Here is a 16,314-nt window from a genome sequence, read left to right on the forward strand (position 1 = left end):
TAGCTATAATCATCTCCAGGTCCATCTGTGCTGTCACAAAGGGTAAGAATTCCTTCCTTTTTAGAGCTGGATAGTATCCCATTGTATAAATGTACCACAGCTTTTTTATCCACTCATCTACTGATGGGCACTTAGGCTGTTTCCAAATATTGGCTACTGTACAATAAGTAACACTGCTATAAATATAGGGGTGCATATATTCTTTTGAATCAGTGTTTTGGGATCCTTAGGATATATTCCCAGAAGTGGAACTGTTGGGTCAAAAGGCAGTTCCCATTTTAATTTTTTTTTTTTTCAGAAAACTCTATACTGTTTTCCACAGTGGCCGCACCAGTCTGAATTCCCACCAACAGTTCACTAGGTCCCCTTTTCACAATATCCTCACCAGCACTTCTTGTTTGTTGATTAATGATAGCCACTTTGGCAGGTGTGATGTGGTATCTCATTGTAGTTTTAGTTTGCATCTCTCTGATGGCTAGTGATGTTGAGCATTTTTTCATGTGTCTCTGGGCCCTCTGTGTGTCATTCTTGGAGAAATATCTGTTCAGGTCCTTTGCCCATTTTTTAATTGGATTGTTTGTCTTCCTGGTTTTGAGTTGTATGAGTTCTTTATGTATTTTGAAAATTAAACCTGTATCTGGTATATCACTGGCAAATATCTTCTCCCATACATTGGGTCCCCTTTTTATTTTAAGATGGTTCCTTTAGCCATGTAGAAGCTTTTTAATTTGATGTAGTACCATTTGTTTATTTTTCCTTTATTTCCCTTGCCCTAGGAAATATACTGACAAATATATTGCTACATGAGATATCTGATTTTACTGCCTATGTTTTTTCCTCTAGGATTTTTCGGTATCACAATGTATATTTAAGTCTTATCTATCTTGTTTATTCTGATGTAAGTTGGTGGTCTAGTTTCATTTTTTTTTCAAGTACTAACCCAGTTCTTCCTATACCATTTATTGAAGAGATTGTTTAGTCCACTGTATGCTGCTGCCCCCTTTGTAAAATATTGACCATAAAGGCATGGGTTTATTTCTGGGCTCTCTGTTCTGTCTCATTGATCTATGTGTTTGTTATTATGCCAGTACCAGACTGATTTAATTATAGTGGCCTTGTAGGAGAGTTTGATATCAGGTATTGAGATGTTCCAACTTTATTCTTCTTTCTGAGGATTGCTGAGGCTACTTGGCGGGGAGGGGGTGTTGTTTTTGGTTCCATATTAATTTTGGGGATGTTTGTTCTAGATCTGTGAAATATGCCATTAGTATTTTAATAGGAATTGCACTGAATCTGTAGATCACTGTAGGTAGTAGGGACATTTTTGAATTGTTTTTAATAAATTATACAGATAATACATGCCTATAATTTCCATTTTCAATTTAAAAAACTGAGCCAAAAGTTTAAATGCTGTGACACCATCTGAGTAGCAGATTGTTACAATTTAATCAATTAGTCTTTTGAAATGTCCTTTCACCAATAATACTGTAACAGTTTTATGTTCAGCAGTTCACTTTTACTTTACATAGGAAGAATTTTACATATCACTTTATTAAGTAACAATCACAATTGGTATAGAAAGATTTAAGAACATGCAAAGTCATTCTTGGTAAGCTTTATGACTCAACAGGTAGTGTGCAGGGGCACCCTGAGTAGCCCACTAGATGTGAGCTTTCTGTAGGCACAATTGACTGGCTTTCACAGAAAAATGGGGGATATTAGTCAAGGAAATCAGTTACGAAGGCTTTAGAATGGTTTCTGTGCTAATGTGGCACCCTGCCTCAGGTTTTCTAGATTTATAGCTTTGCAATGAATGTGTATGTTTGTCAGCTCTCATTAGATTTGTGTTTGGTATTGTGCCCCATACTCAGTTGTGTGTATGTGAAAAATAACAGAATGAGAGGTTGATAATTTACAATTACATATATTTTATTCCTTATAGATTGCACCCAAGACTTATTGATCTTTATGGAGAAAGCACGGAAGAAATGAATGATGCCAAAGTAACATGTAATTGTTTATAACAGAAATGTATGAACTAGAATTTTAATATGAAGGGATATGGTCATGTTTTAAACAGATTATCCTAAGAGGGGAAAAAAACTCTTATTTTTTAAAGAAATTAAATTTGTTATTTTTGATGTTACTAAAAAGAACCCTTTCTCTTTTTTTAAGTTGTTATGGTACCAATTTTGTGAATATTCTCTGCAAGTTGACAACTTGATTTTTCTTAAAGTGGTAGGGTTTTAAAATTCATAATACAGCTAACATTAAAGTTTAAAACAAATTAAACTATGCAAAATATCTAACTGGGCAGAATGTGGCCCAGTAGGGAGCTGTGCCGTTTCCCGTGCTCCTGAAAGCAATGTCTTCGGGCAGTGGTGAAAACACATGGTTTTCAGTGGATTCGGTGATACCTGAAATGCTGTCATTCCTGAATAGAAGACAGCCAAATTTAAATTTCCTCCGGTATTATCCTTGAGTGAAATTCTAAATTTGGGTTTGATTTTCTGCTACTGAGTCTAGACATCCTCCTGAACTACTTGGCTTTCTATAGTGGAAAAAAATGGTAGCTTCTGATAAACGTATACTTTAAAATATTCCATAAATGTAATTCATTTCTACAGCACACAGACTTCAGCAGGTTTCACGCCTGTTGTGATGACTGGGCTTTCCCGTCAACTGCCTTTACAAGTCTGTCTGCCAGTCACAGACTGGCGATGGATATTTTATAGGGACTAGGCAGTCTGAGGAAGTCAGCTGTTGGCAGGGACTTCATATAAAGAAATAGTTCTCATAATAGTAAGACCGACCTCTAATTTATCTATTTGATCACATCCTATAACAGATTTTCAAAATTTGGTCACAAACTTCATATACATATAATTACAGGAAGCTTCAGCTGAAATAATTATATATTCCTATAATTATAGGAAGTTCAGATGAAATTATATTCTACAGTCAGCATCTAGTTCATATGCATGAATAAATATTACAGAAAGATTATATTTGCAAATGTAGAGGACTTTAAAGAGAAATTATTTAAAATATTTCATTTACCACTAAAGCACATATCATGGAAATTTTGATGTTACTTTGATAGTCACTGGATACAAACTAAACCTGTGTTAAATTTCTGGATTTTGTTCCCCCAATTCCATGCAGAAGAGAATGCTCTTATACAACTGATGAAAACACATGTAATGTTTACTTATACTTGAATAAAGAGTAATATTAGTATTTTAGAGTGTATTTGTATGAAATATTTCCCCTTACTCCTTATTTCTGCAGAGCTTTGGTTTAAAAAAAAATGTGTGAGGTATAGTTTTTATATTTTACATTATCAGTGTATTTACACTTCAAATATCATCTATCATCTAAAGTGCAACCATCACTATCTCTTTCAGAATATAAATTAGAATTCGTAAGTACTGCAGTTTTTATAAACAAAAAATTTGACTAATGATGGATTTTTAACTTACTCGGGTGCCCTTGGAAAAATTGTTACAGGAGAATGCATGAATTTGTGTCCGTATAAATATACAGTTTTTTAAAGTTAGGTATATACAGAAAGAAGAAAGAAATCCATAGCTGTATAAACAGTAATTATCCATAGCTCTATAAACAATTATCCAAAAGTCACCTAATTCAGCTCAAACCAGTGTATAAAAGTTCAGTCTGAAGTCAGCCCTTTGGGCCCAGAACAATCAGAGTGCTGAGTGGTTGTGGATCAAAGCTCATAGGAAATGTATTACAAAGGTCTTAAAGGTGAAATATGCTTTAAAATGACAATGACTCATGTTCATTAGGAAATTCAGAAACAGCTCTTTGAAAAATTCTGCTATTTTTAAAGAACATATTTCAAATGAGTCCCAAAGATCTGTTAGAAATGAATTATTACCTATTCCTTTAAAGGTATAGTTCAAGTCCAAGATTTCTCCAGTTGTGTTTATGTCCTCAATAGGATTTAATTCAGATGCACTTTCATTTCCCGATATCTTCAAAGGATTATTTATCTTGAATAAATTGAATGTTTTAGTGTTTTTGCTGTCTTTAAGAGCTGATAGAATATCATTTCTTGGATTTTTCATTTGCCTTAAGACGTAGTATGTCACAAGGTTATGAGTAAAAGAAGTGCTTGAAAGCCCACTGAGCAAAGTTCATGGTTTCTTGTAAACAATGTCTTAAATATCTTTATTATACCTGAGTCTTATTCTCCAATTTGAATGAAGTCTTTAATCATCATCATCATCATCATCACCACCACCACCACCACCATCATTTTTACTGTTAATGTAATTCCAACTGTGTCTTCTGTTTTCTTCTTGTAGGATGGATTTGTACTCTCTCTTAAAGAAGCCAACCTGAAAAACCCATTGCACAATCACTAGTTTGTAGTCATTATACTTATACAAAATGTCTGAACGGTCAATGCCAGTAAATCCTTACTTAACATCGCTGATCATTTCAATTGAAATCATAGCACCTATGTATTTGAAAACTGGGTTTATCACAGGCTAATTGATATAAACAAGAGTTAAGTTCCTAACATTAAGACAAAATAAAGTTGAATGAAATAACATAATTTTAGGACCTGCTGTGTTTCTTAAACTGTGTCCCATGTAGTCAGTAAAACTTGTTTGGAAAATACTGGGTTCAAGAGTGTTTTGTTTTGTGTTTTTTTTTTAATTGCTGCAGGACTTAATGATACATGTGTAAACTCTCTAAAATTGACATTTGGCATAATGTGCAGTGCTTCTCAAATGCTTTTTTGAAACCAAGTTAACTTGAAGAAGGCATACTTTTCTTTGGTACCACAGGTTAGGAGAAATAAGATGTGATCAATACTGTGTATTCACGTGGGGTTGTTGGCTTTGAGGAAATCAAGGATGGCATTTTCAGTGGTTTAACATTAGTAATTATTAGAGAAAGGCTTACCTTCCACATAACATATGAAATCAATAAAAGTAAAATAAGTCCAATCAGCAAGCTAATTGAAATAGTCGCTATAGTGAAATGGCGTTTGGGTCTTTGATGATGTAATCCTTCCAACAAAACCTACATAAATCAACCAAAATAGAGGATCACCAGTTTTAAATTTTGCTATTTTTTAAAATTTTACTTATTTATTTTTAGAGAGGGAAGGGAGAGAGAGAAACATCAATGTGCGGTTGCTGGGGGTCATGGCCTACAACCCAGGTATGTACCCTGACTGGGAATCGAACCTGCGATACTTTGGTTCGCAGCCCACACTCAATCCACTGAGCTACGCCAGCCAGGGCTGCTCCTATTTCTTTTGAAGCCCCCCCGCCCCCCGCCACCAATCCCCAACAGTACTTATAACAACCCATCCTGTTCTCTTGCTGGTTTGACGTAACCATAGGAAACAACGGCAGCTGTTTAGCAGAAACACTGGGCATAATGGACTTTTTCTGTACTTCTTCCTCCAATCATCCATCCTGCCACATTCACCTCCTAAACACACTGCCTGTTATCCCCTCCTTCCAGCTGTGGAAAATACCAATTCTAAGCATTTTAAACTCTCCATGATCTAGTCAAAATCCAGTTTCCTGACTAAACACCCCAGCCGTACTATTTTCCCTACATTCTTAATGTTTCAGTTTAAAAAGGTGATCTTACATGTGCAACATTCTCATTGTTGTGTAGTTCAGTAACTTTTGGATTTGGCTCTGGAAAAGCTTTCGCTCTTATTTCAAACTTGAGTGCTGAAGTCTCATCCTGTTTAATAAAAGAAACATCACTGTAGCCTGATGCACAGTTATTTTTTTTTAATTTTTAAATTTTATTTAAATTGTTGCAGTACAATTTTCTATCTTTCACTCCCATCCCAACCCACCCACCTACCCTTCCCCTCCTCCCTCCCATTTCCACCCGCCCCTAGTTCTTATCCATGTGTCCTTATACTCGTTCCTGTAAACCCTTCCCCTTTTCCCCTGAAATTCAGTTATTTTTTTAAATGAAGACATGTATTAACAGAACTATTTTCTCATGATCCTTACCGACTGTCTAGAAGTTTTCACAATTTATTTTCCCCAATTTATTTCACCATTTGTAATTAATTGCAGTGCAATGCGTCCTTTGGTTCTAAAGGCATGGTCTTGGTATTAATTTATGTGGCATCATTTTGTTGAAGTCCTTTTATTAAACATAGCTACTTCACAGATAACTTGATTTAATTATTATTTGCTTGTTACCAGTGTATTTTCCCCTGAGTATTGAATTATTTATATCCCAGTAAGACTTTTTTCAACTGATAAACCTCTCCTAAAATTCATTTTATTTGGGCTTCTTTTTCTTCCTAAGTAGTAGTGTCATCTAGTTGCTCAGATCAAATACCTATAGTCTACTTAATATTGAAATAGAAAAACCTAGTACAAATAGTTATAGCACTGAAATATAAAAACAGTTGATGAACTCAGAGCTTTACTATCTAATGCAGAGACTTGATAACCGGGAATCTGTGGACAGGCCCCACAGACGCTAAGGACTTTTGAAACTGTATGCAAAAATTGAGCTTTTTAAAATATGTGCATTTATTTGGGTACATGAAAATATATTCTTGAGTTGGATTCTTAAAGAGGTCTATGGCCCTGAGAAATTAAAACTACTACGTAAAGTTTACTCAATGTCTTGGAGAGAATGCAGGGCAGTGGTTTCCAACAGCATGATTTCATCCCCTCGAGGACAGTCAGCAGCATCTGGAGACATGTTTGACTCTTAGGACCTGGGAGCTGTTGCTACCAGTATCTAGTGCCTAGAGGTCAGCAAAGTTGCCAAGATGCACAGACAGCCCCCGACAACAAAGAATTATCTGGGTTAAAATGCCAGTGGTGTCTTCCGTTGAAAAGCCTGTATGTCCAGGGTATGAGAAGGCAAACTGCAAAAGTCCGAGGAACTTGCTGACCCCAAGAATAGTTTTTAGCACCATTTAAACTAAAACAGGCATCTCTTATTTCGCTGTCTGGTGCATCTTCCTCTTGACCACCATGTGGTAATTTCAAATATTTCTCTTAATAAAACAGAATAACGTCCCTTTTCTTTGGCTCATTACGTTCCATGCTCTTGTATAGGCAGACTTTGTACAGGCGGTATTGTGGGTCTGATTCCAGACCCAATGCAATAAAGCGAATATTACAGTAAAATGAGTCATGAATTTTTTGGTTTCCTGGTGCATATAAAAATTACATTTACACTATACTGGAGTCTATTAAGTGTTCAATAGTATTGTGTCTAGAAACAATGGACAGATCTTAAAAAATACTTTATTGCTAAAAAATGCAAAACATTATCTGCACCTATTGGAAAAATGGTACTGCTGGACTTTGCTTGACAGTGTTGCCACAAAGCCCCAGTCTCTGAAAGGAGTACCTGCGGAGTGCAATAAACATGGGGTGCCTGTACTGAGTGCCATATAGAAAATCAAAATCATCTCATTTAATCCGAAACACTCCTACAGAAGAGCTATCACCCCTATTATCAGATAGGGAAGCTGAAGAACAGAACTCCAAATAAAACCATTTTTATCTTAAAATACTTCTCATAAATATGTATAATATATTCCTTTCTAGGAAGAAGTCCAAGGTATATTTAATTATTTTTTAATTCACTCTTTCGAAGTTCATTTTCTTAAAGGTGATTTTGTTATTGTGTATTTGTGTTTTCCTGTTGATATATTTTGCTGTTTTAATTTGATTTTATGAAATACTTCTTAGCTTTATTAAATATTAGATTTTTAAGTATAATTTTAAGTAGTTTGGAAAGAACTTCAAGGTTATACAAAATGTTAAGGTAGCCAATTTCTTTGATTTAGTCAAGATCCATAAATAGTTGAACATGCTTTTTAAAGTAAAACTCTTAATTATTCCATAATCTATTTTATAGTCTGAATGATTGGTTCAATTACTAAAACCATGCCATGGAGACAATGCATTCAGCTAAAGATTCACTCTAAATTTTATGTTTACTAATACCTTTTTAATCTGTTGAAGGCCTCCTTACATATCATCCTCTTTACATAGTTTGCCGTGTCCACGGGCACCCCCGCACCAAAGTTGCTGCCGTGTGTTAGACTCACCATTTCTAAGAGGGCTGGCCGGCCTTCCAGCTGAATGTGAACGCTGGCTTCTTTTCCACTTTCCATCTTCCCAAAATTGCAGAAGAAATTTAAACAATGTGGATCATGTTCCACACAGAACTTGAAAAGTATAAAAAAGCTACATTAAAATTTCAACATTTTAAAAAATGACAGCTAAAATATTTTACATGGAAAAAAAAGTCTGTTCTTAGTGGCATTTATAAAAACTACCTTGCTATAAACATGGAATTAAAGTTCTGCTTTTGTTAGTGGCATTTAAAATTCTTTTACACAGAAAAATGGTTTGTTTTGTAAATTACAACAAAAACAAAGAACTTGAACTAGAGCATGTGTTTTCATTATTTTTGTGAACTTAACCTTCTGGGATAGACTTCAAAGAAAGACTCCTAATCAGAGTCTTGCTAAGTTAGAGGTTCTGTGTTCACTGTAAAACCTGGATAGTTTGAAGGGTGACATTGCTTTCTCAATTTATTTTATTTTCATCAATTCACTAAAATAAAGAGTCAAAATTTATCTCATTTCACAAAGCCTGCTCAGTTGAAGAGAGTCTGGAAGAATGGCTGGCAAAAAAAGTGGGCATTTGTTAGATAAATAATGAAAATGTATATATTTAACCCTAGGTCTATATCAATTTCCAATCATGTCTCTTCCTCATGGGCTGAACTTGTTTCTCTGCTACACTCATCTGACAGCTCAAACCCACTGGTGCTTGGTTTTAAGTGTTTCAGTTCTATACACTGAAAAGCAAAAACTACCAGGAAAAAACAAAACTTACCAATAACCTCTTATCGGTCTTTGACAAGAATGTAAATATATCTGTTAGGGTCCTCATTGCACCTTTTTCCTGATCTGAGGTACATTTTCTTTGATAATTTTCAAAATGGCATTCCCCTGTAGTAGTCTATACAAGACAGCAAGAAAAATATTGTAACTCAACATTGGAGAGAACAGCAAAAGCTACATGGCTTTAAAACTTCCAATTGCTTGCTTACCTTTTCTAAAATATATCAAATTACTTCTGAAAGTGCAAAAATATTTTCAACAGATTTATTTGGGAGAGATAAAATCTCTGCAGCAAAAACACTAACAAAACCCCAGCAAAATTTTAGAGGGTTGGCTATAGGTCCTAAGCTAATCAAATGACCTTTACCTTATGGAAATTAGGGCAATGTGAAAAATGAACATTTGAACACCAACATGGAATTCAACATTTCTTGGGCTTTAGACACAAAACAATATAACATCATGTCCTACCATCTAAATTTAGAATTCAAGTAAGATTTTTAAAAATTAGATCTCAAACCCACTTAAGTTTATTTTATTCAATAAACTTAACTTTCAATAAAATAAACTTTCCCAGTCTGGAAACTGGGAGGGTAAAAGCAATATTTATTCTTAAGTGTGACTTGAATATTCTTTCTTTAAACAAGGCTAAAATACTATTTTTTCCCAATAGTGGTCTCAAGTTTTATAGAGATTTCTACCAATTCAATTACTTCCAGAGGTCCATATCACAAAGAAAATGTACTTAAGATAGTAGAGCATAATTCTGTTATTGTGTAAGTCAAATGCAGAGGCTCCACTGTAACCCAACAGTTCTGAAGCAGAGTATCATGCTCAAAGTTCACCCAATGCATGCAGAGTGAGTTTGTAGCTTAGAGTAAGTGTGACTGAAGTAAATTCACAGAAATCTCCATTTTACCAGTATTACTTGCAATAAACAAAGGAACGCATTTTTACCTGGACATCCAAAATGTTGAACAACTTATCAGTTCGGGGGATAAAAGAATTTGGTACCATAATTTCCATACTAATGTTTGGAGCCATGCTATGGCCACTGTTGACGACCTGATAAGGAAAAAAAATAAACAACTTTTCAGTGTTTTCATAAATGTGAGTACAGATACAGATGAGTTTTCAGGTGAGCCCATACATTTCCTGCCATAGTTATGGTATTGGAGGTTTGTTGTTGGCAGCTACACAGAGAAGGGAGATGGGATACTTAGGCTGAGAACTTAAAAAAGTTTGCTAATAATTACAGTCTTTAGTCCTTATTCCCAGCTTTCTCCCTTTTATATTAATTAGACCACAATGTCCAGGCAGGTGTTTTATTGTAGAAATAGTCTAAAGAAAGAGACATCAACAATGTGTACTTGTAAGGCACATTATATATCTATAAAAGCCATGATCAGTCGGTCTTCATAACTATCCCATGAGGTGAGGTGATGATTAATTATTTGCCAGCTCAAGAAAATGCTGAGGTGTTAGTCAATATGCCCAAGATGAACGTTAAAAAGTAACAAGAACTGGGACCAAAACCCAGGTCTCCTCATTCTAAACCCTATGATATTTTCACAAAATCCCTCTCTGCAGAGGGGATAATGGCAATAAGTGAATCAAATATATTTTAACTCAGGGTAATTATAATGTTGATGCACTCAGAAAATCAGAAAGGTTTAATTTATTGGGTTTTAAAAAAATACAACAGATTTTTTAAAAATAATGCAAAAGGGAATGATATGCCATTGCTACTGATAAAGTTGGGGATTGCAGAACCCTGTAAAGGGAAAGTAAGTCAAAATATTGCCTCCTGAGAGCTTCACTATAAAACCAATACAATAAATTAGAAAAACAATGTGCCACAACCCCTGAATGAAACAGCACGACTCACAGACTTGCAATGACCTTTTGAATGCACAAGATAAAGAAAAAGAAAGGGTGTTCCTAGTTCTGGGGCAGGTGGTGATCGCTAGGCCACGCACGCACAGGGCATTGCAAAGGCAGTGTCCGCAATGGGTGAGCAGCAGTGTCCAGACCTTCAGACAAGGCCTTCCTGAGGTCTGCAAACAGTCATTCTACCCGACAACATTTTCCATGCTTGTTTGCCTAGTTACGTCCAGACCTCCAAGAACACATTCATACATACTTGAACAGACTCACCAAACCTATAGACCGAAAGTATGTCCAGTTCCAGTCACACCACTGTGACTTAGAAAATATTCAACTACTAATTACAAATTAATAACACCTTCTAGAGTCTAGCCAGGTTCTAACAGGACCATTTCACAAATGTTTCTTACGTGGAAAGTGAAGTTCACTTTCTCTGCCATACACGTTTCAGGCTCAGAGTCCTCATTTGATCCATACACAAATGAAGTTGGGTTTACAAGCCTGACAGAAACAAAGTCAAATTTAAGTCAGTTTTTTTTTCAGCATTACAATCTCATTCATTTATTTACAAAGTGCATACTGGGCACATGCCAGGTGCCAGGTTGTGCTAGGTGCAAGGATGCCCGTAATCGTAAGACATGCTGCCCCCCGAGGTTTGCACAGCTTGCTTGAACTTGTCTAACTGTCCTGTTTGATGAGGTGGTATAAGCAGTCTTTCTCTATAGTCTGGATTATAGCATATCCATTAAGTACCTCTTAATTATGCTGTAATTCAGACTGTAGGTGCCCCCTTAAGCACAATAAAATTCTTTTAGTTTTTGGTAAGATAATAATTTTAGTAAAAATGTAATAAAATTAAAACCGTGTATCACACTGACTTGAGTGATAGTAGCTCTTCCCACCAATGTTCTTTGTTTGCCTACCCAATGCTGCCTGGTTCATTTTATTGATTTATGTAAATCTGGCAAATACGAGATCAATTCTTAGCTTTTTCTAGGACTCCAATATCCCCCTCTACACTTCAATCTACCTTACTTATTTTTGAGTTGTTTCTTCCCATCCATCAATTCCTGCTGCTACTGTAATGACCCCCAGATCTGGGGAACAATTCAAACACCAGTAAGTATGGTAAAGTTTTTGTTCAAGTACAGAGTTGTTGCTTTTTCACCTGTAATCATACATATGTAGGGTCAGTAGTGAACTTCAAGAAATACTTTTCTGGGGAAACCCTGACTTCACCAGCTGCTCATATTTGGCAGCTGATATGAGGTAATGTAAATTAGGTAACCCAACAAACAGGAAGGAAATTAGAATATTCAAATATAGATTAGGCAGCTTAATCACTATAGACTAGTCCTTGCTCAAAATAGTAAGATGTGGATAATGAAAAAAAGGGAGGATAATCATTATAGGAAAATCAAGGAGGACCACATTTAAAACCAGAAAACATGCAATTAGTTTTCTTTACCTCCCGCTGACTTTTTATTAGGTCCTCATCGCTCTTGAATGGCCACCTTTATCCCTGGCTTGTTAATTCTCACAAATTTGATACTCAATGCCACTAGCTTTAGACACTGATATTTTATTTTTATATATTATATGCCATCTTTATGGATGGTTAAAAATGACTGAGGATGGTTTATACTTAGAGATACATGAAAAGGTCATTTGCCTATTCTGTATTTATCTTCAATTGCTTTAAAAATGTGTTTTTCAACAAAGATCAATAGCCTAAATAATTTTCAATAAAATTATTAAAGGTTTTCTTAATACTTTTTTCATTCTTTCTCCACAAATATGCTCCCTGAATTAGAGTCAGAACCTCATAAACAATTACTAAATTATGAGGAATCAGTGAATACTGGCTCTTGGGCTGTGAATGAGAAACTAATTCATGGGTATAAAGAGCGGAAAAGGGACGCCCTGCAGCCAGCTCTTGCACAGCTGAGTCCTTCTGCCACATACGCAGACACAGGTTCTAGAGTGCAGTGATTTGGTCAAGCTCATAATTCTTTAAACTTCACACTTGCAACAGCCATTGAGTCTAATCAAGCACACTGTGCACTGCCCAACTCCCGGGGTCCTGGCCTGCGCTGCTTGCAACTGGAAGGCTAGGCATGACCCACTGAAGGATTATCGGGATTTTCCCATACAACATCTCCTCCCGGTGGGCACTAGTTTGATGTGGTCTCCATGGCAATTACGGAATGGATTAGAATAATGAACAGCTGGGTAAGGGACCACAATGCTGAGGTCATTGTTAAGAGAGAGAAACAGTACCAAATCTTAAAAACATTTTTTTTGAAAAAATATGGCTTTGACTAACAATGTACACAGCAATAGATTTATAATCGGCCCTCAGCATTAAAGGAGGCATCAAAATCTACTTACCCATGAGCATTTAGCATGATGTCATACCTCAGAGGTACTGCCAAAGTCACTCTGTTACCTTTCTGATGGCCCATTTGCCCTTCGTTTTCACTACAGAAGCAAAGAGAAAACACCCTGTTAGAACCCATCAGGCACAAAAGTCATCTTCAGAGAGAACTAATTATATACCACATATACCTGATATACTCAGTGGTTGGTTCAAATAATGCTTTTTGGGGCATGGGGATAAAAGTGGCTATGACAATAAGAAATTTTTATGACAGGGTTGGTAGAAATTTACTCTTGTTATTTATACTGTTACTTTCCTCTATGCTGGTTAAAGGGTTTCTTTTTTTTGTTAGATCACGTAAGGGAAGCTTTCTCCTGAAGACAATGGAACACAACTCCATGGTTCCCTTAAGGTCCCCTCCAAAAAGTCAGGGGTCTATTTCCTCTAGTACATGATTTTTTCCACAGTGAAATGTACCAGGCGGCATGCACTGTGATGTTGAGGTCCTCTTCTGCTCTGCTGAGGGAGCTTGCATCCAGGAGAAAGGTAACATTTACCTGTAGAACACAGAGAAAGAAAGCTCATTGAATTTAAAATGCATTTTTTATCATCTGAATTTTAATTTTTTAATAGTTTATACCCTGAGGAATACAGATTTGAAACTATGTTCTGGAACATAAGCTGCCCCTCACTCGGGCAGCGAGCTACAGGGAAGCTGTTGGGTTTGTGGCAATTCTAAAGCACCAGAATTTCCACAAGTGCCATTCAGAGACAAAGCCTCCTCTGAAGGTCGACAGCCAGGTCCAGACTGACAAAATTAGAGATGCTTTAACAACTTGAGTGAGGACTCTTGCCAGAAACACCTTTTTGTATAGCAGAGGTAACATGCCTGGCAGATAGGACCACCTGGGGTGGGGTGGTTGGGGTGAGAGGAGTGTTGGGGAAGGGTGAGAGCAGAATTCTGATTGACACATTCATGTGCCCATCTTGACATAAATATGTGGCCCCCCTTTTACAGTGAACATTGCCAAGAATATAAATACAATCTCAAAGATCTCAAGCCAAGTTGGTTTGGGTTTTATTTTATCACTTAGCTATTTACTCCTAGCAAAACATAATAATAATGAATTATGTATTTGTGTGCAGAGTAAACAAAGGAAAAATAGAAAAATTTTATATTCATGCTAGTAAACAAAAATTATAAATGCTAAATGCTTACCCTTGAAAGACGATCTACATATATATAACCGACATTGCAGTCCAGTTTTACTGTGCCAGAGCTGTCTGTTACTTCACAGTGTATTTGCTGCTCTTCCTAAAACATTTTAAAAATAAACAAGCAAAAAGGTTTAGGTAGAAAAGGAAACAAGAAGTTTGTAACCCATATTTAAGGATGGCTTTTGAAAAAACAGAACAAAACAAAACATCATCCCCGAAGAATTTGCTTTCCTAGAAAACTATTTTTGGAGTAAATAGAAATATAAATGAATGATATAAAAATGTATATAACTATATAGGCATATTCTAACATTCATGTAAATTCTCCACAGAATAATTTCTGGGCTTGCACCTTTTGTCCATGTTTGTGTATCCCCCAATTTAATTCAAGACCCAGTTCCTTACAAAATCATGAGGCAAGGAATTCATAACATCTATGTCTCACATCCCTCTTCTGTATGGGATGTGAAAATGTGTGTAAGGTATATATTTGCAATAAGTGGAATCACAATAGTATACACATACATGTATTCAAATATTTCAGGGAAATAAACAGCTTTATGTGTATTTGTATAGATATATATTTTCTTGAATATTTGAGTTTTCCCTCTCACTATTTCAAATAGGCTTTTAATACTCACAGGGGTGTCCAGCCCATGGCCTGCAGGCTGAATGAGTCCCAGGATGGCTATTAATATGGCTCAACACAAAATCGTAAATTTACTTAAAATTTTTTTTGCTCATCGGTTTTTGTTAGTGTTTGTATATTTAATGTGTGGCCTAGAGACACCAAAAGGTTGGACACTCCTGCTAGAGAAAGAAGGTACTGAAGTTTTGTGAGAGGTTAAAGACACTTCATGTGAGGAAATGGTCTCTGGATGAGACCCGGGTAAATTTGCTAAGAAACAGAGAAGCATCAAAGGAGAAAGCAATTGAGGTTTTTGCCTTTGCAATTCAACTTTATCACTACCCTGCTGGTGAATTTAAGTGCTCATGATGGAGACACAGTGGTAAGAAAAGGTCTCCAGGTCCCTCAAACCCTACCAGGGAAGGAGAAATTTGCCTACAGTCTGGTTGGCACCAGCATTTTGGGTCTGTGGACTGCTGGTTCTAGCATGTTGGAGGTCCTTTGGGAACAGGACTGGGTATATGAACTTCAAATGCAGAGTGGTAACTCTGGGAGCCCAGGAGGGAGAACCGATAACTGCTTGTGCAGGAACCTGACCAAAAGGAGCGGCCTCAAGCACCAGAAAGAGGTACCAGTGAGCAATCGCAATCGCACCCAAGCAGCTTGCATGAATAACTGGACAATTATTTCTTATAAGTGGGAAGCTGACTCTTTTGATCTCGGTCAGATCCCTAGGAACTTGTCATTTCAGCCAGGAGCAAGGAAGGGGTCTTAAAATCACCTCAGATATTTAGACCTCAAATTGAGGAAGTGAATTACACCATTTACATTTTTTTAGAAATTAAGTAAAACATTATGTGGCATCATGCTGCATGGTTTTCAGTACTTACCAGGTCTAAAATCTTAATGAAGTAAAGACCAGTGGGCAGTCTGACATGCAGGGTGGTCTCATACGCATCGTCTCCAGCATTAAACAGGGATACATTCAGCGTTAACGTCTTCATGCTTCCAACAGCGAGGTAGGTTTTATTCTCATGAGGCCTAAAATTAAGTAATATTACTTAGTTCTTAATTTGGAAGCAAAAATCCCCTCTCTTCATTTATTTATCTCAAACATAAAAATATTAATTTGAAGAAAAAAACAACCAGAGGGAAAGGACCACATGAAAGTAGATGCAAATCTATTTTTAAAAGAGCTCCATTCCCCATATTTCAGATAAATTTGGTCAGCTATTAACCCGAGAAAAGATTTTTAAGTAGTTATAATTAGACTACTCTGCTTTCTGTTATACTCCTTTTCTG

At 36.2% G+C, this 16,314-nt stretch overlaps 2 protein-coding genes across 2 annotated transcripts in view; one reads left to right on the forward strand and one right to left on the reverse strand.

Moving 5' to 3' along the window:
• The window catches only part of CERKL (ceramide kinase like), a 103,015-nt gene extending 98,365 nt beyond the window's left edge, over positions 1-4,650 (forward strand). Inside the window, 2 exon segments of the mRNA XM_028509979.2 lie at positions 1,943-2,010; positions 4,332-4,650. Of these exon segments, the coding sequence (XP_028365780.2) occupies positions 1,943-2,010; positions 4,332-4,333 (70 nt within the window). The 3' untranslated portion in view covers positions 4,334-4,650.
• The window catches only part of ITGA4 (integrin subunit alpha 4), a 78,672-nt gene continuing 63,781 nt past the window's right edge, over positions 1,424-16,314 (reverse strand). The window contains exons 18-28 of the mRNA XM_028509976.2: positions 15,903-16,053; positions 14,386-14,481; positions 13,644-13,723; positions 13,178-13,267; positions 11,197-11,287; positions 9,857-9,964; positions 8,892-9,017; positions 8,096-8,215; positions 5,641-5,739; positions 4,939-5,058; positions 1,424-4,364 (exon numbers count right to left, since the gene is read on the reverse strand). Of these exons, the coding sequence (XP_028365777.1) occupies positions 4,236-4,364; positions 4,939-5,058; positions 5,641-5,739; positions 8,096-8,215; positions 8,892-9,017; positions 9,857-9,964; positions 11,197-11,287; positions 13,178-13,267; positions 13,644-13,723; positions 14,386-14,481; positions 15,903-16,053 (1,210 nt within the window). The 3' untranslated portion in view covers positions 1,424-4,235. The remainder of the gene's footprint in view (positions 4,365-4,938; positions 5,059-5,640; positions 5,740-8,095; positions 8,216-8,891; positions 9,018-9,856; positions 9,965-11,196; positions 11,288-13,177; positions 13,268-13,643; positions 13,724-14,385; positions 14,482-15,902; positions 16,054-16,314) is intronic.

This window comes from Phyllostomus discolor, chromosome 4 (genome assembly GCF_004126475.2).
Source record: "Phyllostomus discolor isolate MPI-MPIP mPhyDis1 chromosome 4, mPhyDis1.pri.v3, whole genome shotgun sequence".
NCBI lineage: Eukaryota > Metazoa > Chordata > Mammalia > Chiroptera > Phyllostomidae > Phyllostomus > Phyllostomus discolor.